Raw genomic sequence first — 15,274 nt, 5'->3', positions numbered from 1 at the left:
CGACCGTATGGTTAATATCACCACCCACGGTTTTGTTTTTTTTTTCGATTCTGATGGTTTCGTTTTTCCAATGATCGAAGGCTGCAAAGAAACGAAACGTAGTACAGGGACGGACGGCATAAACAAATATATAATCGATCTGAACAGCCATCAAGCCTACCAATGGCTCGATTAGATGGATAAAGAGAGATAATATCAAACATGTTCGATCACTAGTCGTTCGTTTTTGGGGTCTATTAATCGAAACTATAATGAGATTATGACTATTTTCACATACGTTTTCAACACTCGATTCGTTTACCGAACGAATTGAAGGCTAAAACGAAGGCAAAAACGAAACGTGTATTCCCAGCATAACTTACAGAAACTGGCAGACTGAACTCTCAAAACTTCCTGCCAGCCAGCTAATAAGACCAGGTGTTGAAGATGAGTAATAATGGCTGAGCAGCTAATTACTGCTGCAGCAAGGTGGGTGTTTCTGGACAATCCCTTGGCAACACTACTTCAGAAAGAATACCTGTTGTCAAAGTTGTAATGAAATTCAGTTTGAACTCACTGTCAGTTTTTGCCAGTGGCGTAGCAGTAGGGGATGCAGTGGCTGCAACCACACTGGGACCCTCCCTCAATTACAGTATTAGCTCTTTATTGGTCCTTTGCTTGTAATAATCACTTCTATAAATGCTTTGAATAGTTGTAATTACAAACGGTTCCTCCTCCTCCTCCTCCTCCTCCTCCTCCTCCTCTTGCACCTCTAATACTGTGGATGTCTTTTGAAGGTGTTGTGACACCATATGAATTGTTATGTACAGAGTGCTTGGGGGGGGGGGGGGGGGGCAATGGAAAACTGGCACTGGAGCCCACAGCTCCTTGGCTATGCCACTGGTTTTTTTGCAGTTCTTATCTGGCTGCAGACTGAAACATCTTTCAGCAACAACAATCTTTAACGTACACCTGAAGTGAGAGAGATACAGAGGCTGCCATATTTATTTGCTTTTAAAAAATACCGGTTTCCTGGCTGTCCTGCTGAGCTCGCTTATCAGTAGTGAATCACACACCTGAAACCTGCATGCAGCAAATCCAGTTCCAGAAACATCTGATCTGCATGCTTGTTTAGGTTCTATGGCTAAACCTATTAGGCCTGGGACTAATGGCATTTACAGGTGCACTATGCAGTTGTGCAGGCGCTTTGCACAGGGATCTTCAGAGCCCTCTTGCAGCATAATTAGCGGCCGTTCAGAAGTACTTTACCATATACTGTACAGCACGTCTGATTTCCTTTAAAAAAAAAAAAGCTTACCGGACCACATTTCAGACGGCTTCCAGCCCATAGCCCCACCCCCTAACGCAAGGGGTCATAGTTGCTTCTATATCACCAATCAGAGAAGCGCCTGTGACTTCTTGTGCTAGGGGGCGGGGCTTCTAGACAGACCACCGGGCAAGAATCATCAACTTAAGTTTAAAAACGCAAAGGCCCACAAAGCTGCTGCAAAATAGTTTTCAAAAGCAATTCAGGAACGATTTTGCAGCACTTCTATCTTTGCTATTGGAGCGCAAATGGTCTAAAAATCCTGCAGGACCCGCAATTGCGATGTGGTAAAATCCCAATCGCGGGTGAGGTTTCCCCCCCCATTGACTTTCATCAGCAAAGCACTTTTTGGGATTGCCTGCAATCTTTGGCGATCCCTAAGCGCTACTAAAAAAAACTCAAGTGGGTCCCAGGCCTATGAGGCAGATGCTCAGCAGGATGGCAGGCAATATGCATTGTTTAAAAGGAAATAAATATGTCAACCTCCACATCTCACTTGAGGTGTACAAAAAATACAAAAGGTCTTGTGCAGTGCCGATCTATGTTAATGGAATTTTCCTTTGAGAAATCTCTGCAGTGAAGGTTAATTATGGAATTCCAATACCTGTATTCATTTGTAATTAACCTGTGTTTTCCCACTGTGGGATCCGATTACTCAGTCCGCAAGCATCAATGTGTCCGCAGAATGCCTTGTGTCACCATCAGGCTGGGCCAATTTTAGCCTGGAGGAAGATCAAGCAAAATACATTAGTTGCCAAGCACTGCAACCAAAACAATAAAAAAGTGTAAACAAATAAGCATTGTTTTTATATCGATTGTTTTACCTGGAGCTGGCTGGTGGAGCTGTAGACCTGTTCTATAGTGATACATTTATAATACTGACTGCAAAATCACAAACATTTTACAGCATTCTAAATATGGCCGGACAACAGTTAAAGAGAAACTGTAATCAAGAATTAAACTTGATCCCAATCAGTAGCTGATATCCCCTCGCCCATGAGAAATCTTTTCCTTTTCTTAAACGGATCATCAGGGGTGTCTCTATGGCTAATTTTGTGGTGAAAGCCCTCCCACGGTGTGATGTCAGGACCATGATCCTGACCGTTTCCTGTCTGTGAACCTCATTGCATTGTGGGAAATAACAGCTGTTTCCAGCTGCCAAAAAAGCAAGCAGCATCTCCATCCACTGACATCACCTGTCAGCAGTAAAAATATCACCACATAATAAATGTCTGAATGTAAATCAGGGAGAGGAAAGATTTTACAATGGGCAAACACTGACTAAATCATTTATACATAACTATTGTAAAAATGAAGCACTTTATTATTACATTATTTTCACTGGAGTTACTCTTTAAAGCAAGCTGCACATCGGTCCTTTGCAGGATTGTCTGCAATTGCTGAAGTAAACTTGCAGCTAGGTTTTATCTAATACTAAAGTAAAAAAAAAGACAAATTGTAGTAAATCTGATCAAGGTTTTCCAGCAGTTCTGCAGAAAATTGTTCTATCTTTTGTGACATATTCTCCAACTGGAAGTTAAACTGTCATAGTATTGGTGTTCCTCAGGGCACAGTCATGGAACCTGTGCTCTTCTCTCTTTACAGTTTCTCTTTTGGAAAACCCCTGAGGGTCCTTTCACACTGAGGCCATGCAGTATTTTTACCGCACCCCTCAGCTGTGCAATGGAAGTCTATGGAGACTTTCATAATGTAACGTTACAACGCACCGCCATGGAAGTGATGTTTTCGCCGCATCCCTACTCAGGTCAAGAACTACGTTGCAACGCAGTTTCTGTGTTGGCCCGGAAGTCGTGTTAGACTTTGGCGAAGCGCGGATTTATAAAAAATCGGTGGCGCGCATGCGTGGAAGCTTATTTTAACAATATGATCCATGAACTTCTGCATACCTAAAGCAGGAAGTGATGGCAAGCGCGTGTCACGTGCGTGTCACTTCCTGCTTGGCTGGTGGCCAGACAGGGAACACCGTGCAATAGCACGGTGTCCCCTGAAGGCCTGTTTTCTACAGTGCGATTTAGTGCGTCGGGCGCAATACACCGCATTGCTGACGCCAATTTGAAGTCTGAAACTGGCCTTAGGGTGTGTACACACATTCACTTTTGGTTGGACAATCACTGCAATTTTACCACCTACATGTAGTATAAAAGCTCACCTATTCAATGTTTGTTAGCCACCATAGTACATGGCAGTGGTACAATTAGCTAATCAAAATTGGATGTGTGTACCAGGCATTAAGCCTGATGCACACGTTAGATGGTTCTTGGCCAAGGTGACAGTTAAGGGCTCGTTTTCACTGCCAGGATGCCATCGCATCTCATCGCACCACATCTAGCAGTGGGTGACTTCCGGTTGCAGCTGTCTGTTTGCGGAAAGGGGAATTGGATGCGTGCTGCGGATATCTGCAGCATGCCGTCCATAATGTCAACTGGGTCACATCGCAAATAAAAATTCGCATGCAATACGAACTACTCCATTGACATGCATTGGTTTCAGTTTTGATGAGATGCGAATTTGCGGCTAGTGGAAACGGGCGCTAAGGCTGTTCTGCCATGAATCTTGTGTGTGTATGGTGAGCCCCCTCAATGGATCAGCAAGCAGATTGTCTCAGCAGAGCATAGGCTGAGGGCATTGTTCCTTCTCATTCTGCCCGCTCTGTACAGCTCACTCGTGTACCACACAATCAGCCCCCCCGCACATAGCAACAAGTCTGTACAGCATAGGACACTGAGCTGTTGCCTAAGGAATTGAGTCCTGATTCTTGTGGGAGACAGAGATTGAACATGTGTATGCACCTATAATTCCTTCCAGCCCGCAGCACCATGTGTGCATGTGACAACCCCTTCACCTTCAAACTCTCCCATGACATTTCTTTAACAGACATTTTTCAGCTTTTAAATGATCCGCTGTCTTGGCTTTTGTTCACTCCTCACATTCAGAACAACTCTAGGTGTTGCAACTTTTAATGTCGTTAGAGACTATGAAATGCATGGCGAACACTCATTACTCATCAGTTTACAATTTTCCTGTTAGAGCCATAGAGATGTGCAAATTGTAGCACTAGATTACAGTGCAAGATAGTCAGAGATGGAAGCAATTATTGTGACTATCTCAGTGAAATAAGAACCATTGTAATGGCCCCAGAAAACCTGTAGCTATTTCTAGTTTATAAACATTTTTTTTAAAAACTTTTTTAAAACAATTAAAATCTTGAAAATATTATACAAATTACTACCTATGCACTAATAATTTTGCCAAATAAAGCTATTGGCAGGATTTTAGGGTATGTAAGTTTAGGCTCACTTCCGGCTATACAGTGCACCAACCTCTGCAAGTTTAGGCTCACTTCCGGCTATACAGTGCACCAACCTCTGCAAGTTTAGGCTCACTTCCGGCTATACAGTGCACCAACCTCTGCAAGTTTAGGCTCACTTCCGGCTATACAGTGCACCAACCTCTGCAAGTTTAGGCTCACTTCCGGCTATACAGTGCACCAACCTCTGCAAGTTTAGGCTCACTTCCGGCTATACAGTGCACCAACCTCTGCAAGTTTAGGCTCACTTCCGGCTATACAGTGCACCAACCTCTGCAAGTTTAGGCTCACTTCCGGCTATACAGTGCACCAACCTCTGCAAGTTTAGGCTCACTTCCGGCTATACAGTGCACCAACCTCTGCAAGTTTAGGCTCACTTCCGGCTATACAGTGCACCAACCTCTGCAAGTTTAGGCTCACTTCCAGCTATACAGTGCACCAACCTCTGCATGTTTAGGCTCACTTCCGGCTATACAGTGCACCAACCTCTGCAAGTTTAGGCTCACTTCCGGCTATACAGTGCACCAACCTCTGCAAGTTTAGGCTCACTTCCAGCTATACAGTGCATCAACCTCTGCAAGTTTGAACTCAGTTCCGGCTATATAATGCACCAACCTCTGCATGTTTAGACTCAGTTCCGGCTATATAATGCACCAACCTCTGCATGTTTAGGCTCACTTCCGGCTATACAGTGCACCAACCTCTGCATGTTTAGGCTCACTTCCGGCTATACAGTGCACCAACCTCTGCATGTTTAGGCTCACTTCCGGCTATACAGTGCACCAACCTCTGCAAGTTTGAACTGACTTTGGCTATAAAATGCACCAACCTCTGCAAGTTTGAACTCATTTCCGGCTATATAATGCACCAACCTCTGCATGTTTAGACTCCGTTCCAGCTATATAATGCACCAACCTCTGCATGTTTAGACTCAGTTCCGGCTATATAATGCACCAACCTCGGCATGTTTAGACTCACTTCCGGCTATAAAATGCACCAACCTCTGCATGTTTACACTCACTTCCAGCTATATAATGCACCAACCTCTGCATGTTTAGACTCACTTCCAGCTATATAATGCACCAACCTCTACAAGTTTAGGCTCACTTCCGGCTATACAATGCACCAACCTCTGCAAGTTTAGGCTCAACCTCCGGCTATACAGTGCACCAATCTCTAAAGTTTAGGCTCACTTCCGGCTATACAATCCACCAACCTGTGCAAGTTTAGGCTTACTTCTGGCTATACAATGCACCAACCTCTGCAACAGTGCAGAGACCAGAGAGTGCACGGGTGGATGTCCACTATCCAGCTGACTTCATCCACCCACTCAGGCTTAGTAGAGCCTTATTTGCAAAATCATTATTGTATGTATAGTGCAACATTCAGTGCCTTGTTACTATTTCACACATTCTACAGGTGTGTTTTTAAATAGAATTCAAACTTTTTTTTTATTTGGGTAGAGACGTGAAGTATTGGGTCTTCTATTATCGCTGACTGTTTCCTTTCCAGAGAGGTACATGTTCCTGTATTCACCTTAGAGTTTAGGAAATTACAGCCTAGTGCTGATATGGGCTCTACAGTAGGAGCCGCATTTTCCCTTTCATAATCCAAACAAGAAGTCTTGTTTTCGTAATCCCGTATTCCGATTAGTGGCATGAGTTTGCCTTTACATACAGTACTATTTTTACAACAACCTTCCAAAACAAATAAAGGAATGCGATCCTCTCTTGTAGGAACCTTCCTGCAAATACAGTACATCTAAACAGAGTACACAAGTAGTAATCTATCAAAGCTTATTGACATTGTGTATTAAAATGGCGTGTCGTCATGGGGGCTGCTGGAGAGCATTCTTAAGCAGTCGTTTCATTGTCTAAGGCCCACACCTGGCTCAACATGCATATGCTGCGCTGTAATCAAATCATAATGTGCCTCCGTAGGTCACGCTACCAGGCCGAGCTATGACTGTGTGTGTTTTGGCATCTATTCAATCAGACCTAGTCTGTCTCACGCGACCCTCCTACTCCAGTCTTGGGAATTCTGTGTTTTAATTTGACTCCTCTAATAGCTCTAACTGGCTCATAGTAGCACATTTTCTGTTTTTCTGCGTTTTGTGCCAGATCGTCTGGAAGGAGACGTTTTGAACTGGGGTGTGGCTGTCTTTCATCACCTTGTGGCTTTTAAGTGGAGGCCTTTGATTTCTTTAGAAGTTTAGATTCGTGTGTGGATTTGTACTTGGGTTTCCTAAGCCAGGTCTGGGCTGCAGGCCCATTTCCTTGCAAATATGTCTGCAAAACAATATTTTCCGGGCAAATACTTTTTCCTCTCTATTTTTTTGCCTGATGCATTCTTGAGGAACTGGGAAAGCTGGCTGTGGACTGAGTCTCTTGTCTTCTTACATTAACAGCCACAGCTTGGTTTTAATTTGAATTCTTTAGCAGTGTCCAGGCACTGTACTGTACTGTACATTGTGTTTTTTACTTTGATCTGCCCCAAGTTAGAAAGCATATGTCTAGATTCCAGAGCATTCATGTAACAGGCCAGCGTTATAAGTGATTGCACACACGTGTTCCAGTCTGCTTGATCGTAGTGGTGGGACTCTTATATAGTAGATTGTATTGTCTCCTAGTTTGAAAGTGTATATTTGGTGACTTTGTACACTTTCAAACCAATTGTCCAGGGCTCTCTTCCCCTTTTGCCTCACAATGCTGTGTAATATGTGTGCATATCTTCCACCATTATATGAATAATTCTGTAGCTGATTTGTTAACTGCATAAGCGGTAATCCACCATTGTAGTGTTAAAGCGGACCTGGACTCAGAACGTCCTCTCTGCTCTAAAAGATAAGCAACAGCATAATAACCTGTAAAGAAAAACATTTCTTTTTTGCAGCTTACAGAACTCCTGCAATAATTCTGCAGTGTGTCTACTTCCTGGTTTCATGCAAGCAGAGAAAGGGTTAACCTCCTGTGTTTACAAATTACACTTGTGATTACTTGAAGATGAGGGGGAATTAGACAGGCTCTTCTCTCTAAAAACACACGGTGCATTTCTTTCTATTTTCCTCGTGTCCTGGTTCAGGTCCACTTTATAACTGTTGTATTGTTTATATTGTATTGTTATTTATAATCAGTTGCTGCTGTGTGCTACACAAGTGTTTCTCAAGATTTCATTGGTACTGTATATACCCCTCTTAACACCCTGTACTCACTAAGTACCCTCTAGCATAGTAAACATTATCACAAGTACCCCTTGACAAATATATATTTAATCATACTACATGATACTAAACAATTTCCAAGCATTTACTATTGATTTTAATTAGCTAAAATAATAATTTGGTGTTGTTGAAATAAGATTTATCGTTTTTCTAAAACTGTAAATTTGTTATTCTTGGTTAAGTATATCAAGTCCGAGTGCCCCCTGGATCCATCAGAAGGTACCCCCTGTGGTACGCGTACTACATGTTGAGAACCTAGGTGCTACACAACAGGATTTTTCTGTGTGACATAACTAAATAAGCCTTTGATTGTGCAGGCACAGTTTGACTACATTCAGTGCATATGGGGCAGACTTTTCAAAACATGTCTAAAGAAGACTGGAGCCACAGGGGAGAAAATTTCCAATGCTTCAAGTCAGAATTCTTATATGATTTAAAGAGACACTGAAGCGGAAAAAAAAAATGATGATTCGTATGTGTAGTACAGCGAAGAGATAAAACATTATGAGCAGAGACAGAAGCTCATGGCCGTTTTGGGGGAGCAGGAGGGGTCACAGCATGGGGGGAGAGCTTTGCACATCAGCGAGGAGGGGGGAAAAGTCCCCCCCCCCCTCACCTCGGGCTCTCCCCTCTGTGCTCCCCCTCCTGCATCTATCTAAGTGTCAGCAGCAGCTGCGGCAGCAGCTATAATTACCTCTATTCACCACGGAGGTCGCTGATCTGCAAGGGCTTCACATTACTTCCTGTTAAAACAGGAAGTAATGTGAAGCCCTTGCAGATCGGAGAAGCCCTTGCAGATCGGAGATCTCCGGTGATGAATAGAGGTAATTCTAGCTGCTGCTGCTGCCGCCGCTGCTGCTGACACTTAGTTAGATGCAGGAGGGGGAGCGCAGAGCCCAGGTGAGGGAGGGGGGGGACTTCCCCCCCCCCCTCCCCGCTGATGTGCTAAGCTCTTCCCCCATGCTGTGACCCCTCCTGCCCCCCCAAAATGGCCATGAGCGGGCCCCACGGGTGGGGCCCATTCAAATTCTTGCAGGATTGCCCGGGGACTTCTAGTTACGCCCCTGTTTAAGCCCATGGAGATGTTAATTTGGATGAGTAGGGGACAGATACCAGACAGTGCCTGTATCGCTTATTAACCTCTTCCGGACCAACGTGGTTGTGATCTACGCCCTGCTGGTGGCTGTGCAGCTCTGACAGGATGCAGAGTCCAACTATTCACTGCCACGCACTTATGCTGTTCGGTTGCTGCACTCGCACGCTCTGCTGTTTCAGTGACAGCAGAGCTTCTGCAATCTCGTTGGCTCTTGACCTCGTGATTACTGTGAGCCAATCACAGTAATCACAGTGACCAATGGCGAAAGGATGGCTCTAGTCCTTAAAGCGGACCCAAACCAAACATTTTTTTAATTCAAAATATTTTGTTGCACCACTCTGACACATACAAAGTTAAATAAACACTCCTTTAAGCCTATGAGCATTTCAGTGCATGCTTTTCACCCTTCTCTTTGCATAACTAGGGTTATACAGGTGGCAGCCATTACTTCTGAGTTTAGTAGGAGGTTTTAGAATACGGGTGTGTTTGTCATCAGCTACCCTCCCTCACATCGGGGCATCGTCTATGTGAAATCTCACACAAGCTGAGATCACCTCCCCTGTGTCATCATCAGTAGCAGCCTGTGTTTTGTTTTTGTTTTTTATCTCCTCCACCAGTTTGCCGGAAAAATCCCGGCAATATGAGAGGAAGGGAGGGGTTCCTCCAATAAATGTAAAATATTTTATATTTGTCATCTTGCAGCTGACAAAATGTTGCTATTTATCATTGTAATTTAGAAAATAGATATTATTTCTGAAATCTTGTATTTTTAATTTGGATCCACTTTAAGGGGCCAGAGCCGTCTGGTCTCAAAAGGGTTACGGGGATGAGGACCTACATAGGCTTTTGGACCTGCCCAAAAACTGATTCTTTGCAGGGAGGCCCTAGGGTTGAGTGAGGAGAAGTTTCTTTCTGATACATAGGCCTCTCCCCCCAGAGCAGGTGTTGTTATGGCAATACATTTTATGGGGGACTGGTCATGGTGGACACACCTGTTACATGATCTCTAGTAGATGGGTCCCCAGGCTGTGGAGGTCACCATTGAGGAAGACTATGTGAAAACTGGAGCAAGAGTGGAAAAGCTGCTAAGTGCAGCCAATCATATTTCTGTTGTAGGTGAAATGAGGGGACAGATTGTTGGAAGCAAATGCTCCAATTTTACACCAGTTTTCTAAATGAACAACCGCCTCACTATATATCCATCAACACTCTGCTAAATTTAGTAATAATTACATTATTACCTCAATCTTTCAAATATGTGGCCAGCTCAGATTCAAACTAACCTTTTATTGACTTGGCATGACTTTATATATGTTTACTGATATTTTATCTCGTCAACAGTCTAAGAATTTGCAACAGTTACTTTGCAGGTAAACATGTGAACTGAGAAGAATCTGAGCTTGTGACACTGAACTTTATCTTGTTGCAGGATGTGAATCTTTCGCAGAGCTGACTCTAGACAAGTCCACAGCTGCAGTCGATAAGATCTTTACCATCCTACATGATCTCACAAAGGTTCGAGCACACCTGAGACTCTTCCACTCCGTCCATGTGCCTGGGAGCAATGTTCAGCAGGTGAGAAACAGCAATACACCAGAAACAACGCTGTCACGCCAGTGAGTCTCTGTCAGAAAAGTCTTGTCCCGTGAGAACCTGACCGCTAAACCTATATGGCTTAGTGCTGAAACTAAGAAGGGGAGGGGCTGAAATGCTCTGGGAAATGCAGGTAGTGTTAGATCCACACATTCATATGCAATACTCTGTAATATGTAATAAAAAGCTGGCCATAATGCACCCACTGCATTATAAATATATATACAATAGAGTAAGAGCCTCAACCTTCAAGCAAGAAGAAGTAGCGCCCTGCCCCCAGGGCCGGTCCAAGCAAGAAGAAGGGGCTGGTCCAAGCAAGGAGAAGAAGTAGTGTCATATCAAACCAAGGGCAAAGAGGGATAATTTTCATTTGCATATTCAGCAGCAGTGCATTGTGGGTAACCACAAATGTTCACTTATAGCTGAATTATTGCAGATTTGCTTCTGTTTTAAGAAGGAAAATTACACCAAGCTTTGCTTTTTTTAGTAGGAGAGCTTTTTGGTCTCTTTTATCCTCCTATACATTCTTAGTAGTTTGGGTCACCCTGAGCTGCTTGGTTACTCTGTTGTACTGGTCCAAGCCCTATCTCATACAGCCTTATCAATCCCGGCTATGTACTGATGAGAACCAAATGCCTGAAATAGGCTGTCACACGTGAGTTTGATATGACTGTGTAAAACTTAAAGCTATAGGTTTGCTTGGCTTATTAAGGGTGAAAAGGAATTATTTGCATATTTAGTAGCAGTGCATTGTGGGTAACCACAAATGTTCACTTATAGCTGAATTATTGCATATTTCTTTCTGTTTTAGGAAGGCAAATTACACCAAGCTTTGCTTTTTTTTAGTAGGAGGTCTTTTTGGTCCCTTTTATCCCCCTATACATTCCGAGTGGTTTGGGTCACCCTGAGCTGCTTGGTTACTCTGTTGTATTGGTCCAAGCCCTATCTCATACAGCCGTATCAATCCCTGCCATGTACTGATGAGGACCAAAAGTCTGAAACAGGCTGTCTACATGTGGGTTTGATATGACTGTGTAAAATTTAAAGCTATATGCTTGCTATACACCAGCGGCTCTGGATACTTGCTTGGCTTACCAAGGGGGAAAAGGGGTAATTTGCATATTTTAGTAGCAGTGCATTGTGGGTAACCACAAATGTTCACCTATAGCTGAATTATTGCAGATTTCCTTCTGTTTTAAAAAAGCAAATTGCACCAATACAGTGTGTGGCATTGCAGGAAGTGACGACAGTGGAACGCACGATGGAACATGGAAGAGGTGAGTCATCCCCGCCCGCTGCCTCTTACTAATAGTGGCGGCTGCTACTGTGCTTAAGCAGGAGGGGGAGCGCACTTGGGGGACCCAGGTGAGGGGGGGTTCCTGCTGAGCTTAAGCTGGAGGTAGAACACACATGGGGGAGCCAGTTGAAGGGGGGGGTCCAACCCCCCTCCCCGCCGCTATGCCCAATACCCCCTTCCTGCCCTCTACCCTCTTATGCGGCGTATGCTACGCCGCGGGTCGGCTAGTAGAAAATACAGGCTAAACGACTATACATACTACCAAGCCACTCGTCTATCATTGTTAAAAAATGTTCTTAAGCGGGTTGCTCCATTGAATTCAGCCCACCACCATATTTAAAATCGCAGAAATTACCAAAAATGCATGAAAAACACATGCATGCAATTTGTTTTGCAATTTTTTTTCCATTTGTGATTCTGCGAGCCTGTGTGGTAGTTGTCCCAGCATGCAACACCATCCTGGGGCCTTAAAGGGGAACTGAAGAGAGAGGTATATGGAGGCTGTCATGTTTATTTCCTTTTAGACAATACCAGTTGCCTGGCAGCCCTGCTGATCCTCTGCCTCTAATACTATTAGCCATAGCCCCTGAACAAGCATGCAGCAGATCAGGTGTTTCAGTGGTTCAGACTTATAAGTCTGATCTGACAAGACTAGCTGCATGCTTGTTTCTGGTTTTAATCAGATACTACTGCAGAGAAATAGACCAGCAGGGCTGCCAGGCAACTGGTATTGATTAAAAGAAAATAAACCAGACAGCTTCCATATACCTCTCTCTTCAGTTCCCCTTTAAAAGACAGGTCCGAGGTTAAAAAACAAGATCTACTTACCAGGGGCTTCCTCCAGCTCCACTCCCAGCCGGTGTCTGGAGGTTCCCTCCTCGGCAGGTCGGCATCTTCAGTGCCTGCGCAAGCACGCCGTTCACGATTGCGCTCACATAGCCTGGAGTGTTCTACGCAGGAGCAGAAGTACTGTGCCTGCACAGAACTCTCCCGGCTAAGGGATCGTGACTGTGAGCAGCACGGCCGCGCAATTGCGCAGGTGCAGAAGACTTCTGCAATGGAAGGGACACCGGCGGGGAGCGGATCTGCGGTGACAGATAGGTTGTCAGGGGCTGGAGGAAGCCCCAGGTAAGTAGATCTTGTTTATTTTAAAACCTTGGATGTATCCTTTAATTATTGTGCAAGTATGCTCCATTTTTTTTTATTTAGGTCTGCTTTCAGCCCACTGATTTATTGGCTACTTTGTCTTTATTGCCAGTGGTTACTTATGAAATCTGTGTCAGAAAAACATGCCTCTTGTGCAAACCAACCTTGCAACATCGCTGGGTTTCAGAACCAAATGGAAGTTTACAGCTCCGGACTGTTTTAATTTTGTCGTGTAACTGTTTTGGAAGCAAGCACTGTGACATACCTGAGCATCTGCTGTAATCATCATTATTGGGTTGCAGAAAAGGCTTTGATAATTACAGGGAAAGGGAACACTGGGTCAGATTTATCACAGCAATATTTCCTACCAAATTAATCACAATTGTAAGATGCTAATCTGCATCTCTTCTGACAGTAAATTCAATAGTTACAAAATGAGAAGACGCTTACACTAGTTTTGAATTTCCTGAAATGTCTCATTGGTAAAACAATGCACAACTGTCGTAGTATACCGTGGTTGATGCCTAAATTGTAGCCGTGCACACCATCGGCTGTATAGGAACGTGCCAGGCATAGGATGACCAATCCACAAATATGCAGTAAAGAGGTCGGCACCTTCTTGTATTTATGGTCAAATCTTCTGTTTATTCAGTGTTGTCATAAAAAAACGACGTTTCGGAGCGCCGCTCCTTTCTCAAGTTAATGACATCCTGACAGTAACACATTTATCAATACCAGTTTATATACTAAACCTCCCCTGTTCAGCAGCCAATCACATTGCTGCATTCAAATTAGCCAATCACCGCTCTTTCTCTAGAGCGGACTAGATGGGGAACTACCAGGGTTCGGAGCCAATGGTGAGGACGCCTACATCCATGTGACCCGAAGTGAGGGAGAACGAGAGTGAACAGGCGCAGCCATTGTGGTATGCGTCCTTCCTCCGCCCGTCATCGTCACAGTACACTCCCACAGGTCCACGGACCTGATGGGGAACAGGACTCCTATGCATCATCACTGGCTGCCAGCCAGTGAGAAGCTGTCCAGTGCGCATGAGCCTACCGCCCGAGCCAGCCACTCACCGTCTCCGCCCATCCCTCCACGTCATCCGTCGCCGTGGCAGCCGGCAAACAGACTCCCAGTGAAAACACTGTGCTGCCAGTCCGTCCACCAACGGCCAACAAGCGACAAGAGGGGACGGTGGGGTGATACAGGCAGACGGAGACGCAGGGACCGGCCACTGTACCAAGTACCCGTCGGCTCCCCACGTGATCCATCCACCGTCGCAGCCGGCCCAGACGTCGGGCACATACCTGGACAGAATAGCCAGTTGAAAGGCATTGCATAGGCGACAACCGGAGGAGCGGTCCCGCCCCCTCCCACTCCAGTCACGATGCAGACATAAAGCATGGAACTAGCTGTTGACAAAAAGAATAAAAATATATTTAAATAAATGGCAATGGTTGATACCACTTCCACTGGAGGACGCAGTAGTCATTTGGAAATCACTTGCGATTTCTGAATCACGGAAGTACCGCAGTTTTCTGTGTGTTTCCCATAGCGAACGCGATTTTGCTGTCAATGCCTTGTATGCAACAGCGCCAAGTCAATCACAAAATTGCTGCAGGCAGCGATTTAGGGTTCTATTAGTGCAGCTCCACAAAAGCACTGCCAGTGGGCCCCTAGCTTTAGGGCCCATTTACACTGAGGCGAATATGTAGCGTTTCCCCGCATGCAAATTTGATAGGGGAACAAAGCCACTGGGCTGCCGTCCGAATCACATGTGGGGAAGAAAATTGAATGCCACTCTGCTTTTTATCTGCTACACGCATGCAAATCCCTATAGCCGTGCCTGGCTCGGTTAGAGGCATTTGTATGCATCTTGCATCCCAGCTGTGCCAGCATCGCGTCTCCCAAAAGCAGTTGGCATAGGAGTTGGCAGTTGGCTGATGGTGTAATGGTTAAGGGCTCTGCCTCTGACACAGGAGACCAGGGTTCGAATCTCGGCTCTGCCTGTTCAGTAAGCCAGCACTAATTCAGTAGGAGACCTTTGGCAAGTCTCCCTTACACTGCTACTGCCAATAGAGCGCGCCCTAGTGGCTGCTGCTCTGCTCTGGCGCTTTGAGTCCGCAAGGAGAAAAGCGCAATATAAATGTTATTTGTCTTGTCTTGTCTTGTCAAGATGCATGCCAAGCACAAGTGGAAATGGCCACTTAAATGAGACCAGAGCTGAGTACTAATGAAAGTTTTATACATACTTGGGGCTTCCTCCAGCCCCATCTGCCCGATCG

General features: G+C 44.9%; 1 protein-coding gene across 1 annotated transcript in view; it reads left to right on the top strand.

Moving 5' to 3' along the window:
* SCFD2 (sec1 family domain containing 2) overlaps positions 1-15,274 on the top strand; it is a 628,477-nt gene that overhangs the window by 506,010 nt on the left and 107,193 nt on the right. Inside the window, exon 6 of the mRNA XM_068278557.1 lies at positions 10,380-10,525. Within this exon, the coding sequence (XP_068134658.1) occupies positions 10,380-10,525 (146 nt within the window). The remainder of the gene's footprint in view (positions 1-10,379; positions 10,526-15,274) is intronic.

Source organism: Hyperolius riggenbachi, chromosome 1, assembly GCF_040937935.1.
Source record: "Hyperolius riggenbachi isolate aHypRig1 chromosome 1, aHypRig1.pri, whole genome shotgun sequence".
NCBI classification, from domain to species: domain Eukaryota; kingdom Metazoa; phylum Chordata; class Amphibia; order Anura; family Hyperoliidae; genus Hyperolius; species Hyperolius riggenbachi.
The sequence above is the reverse complement of the archived record's forward strand: the minus strand, read 5'-3'. Positions and strand labels throughout refer to the sequence as shown.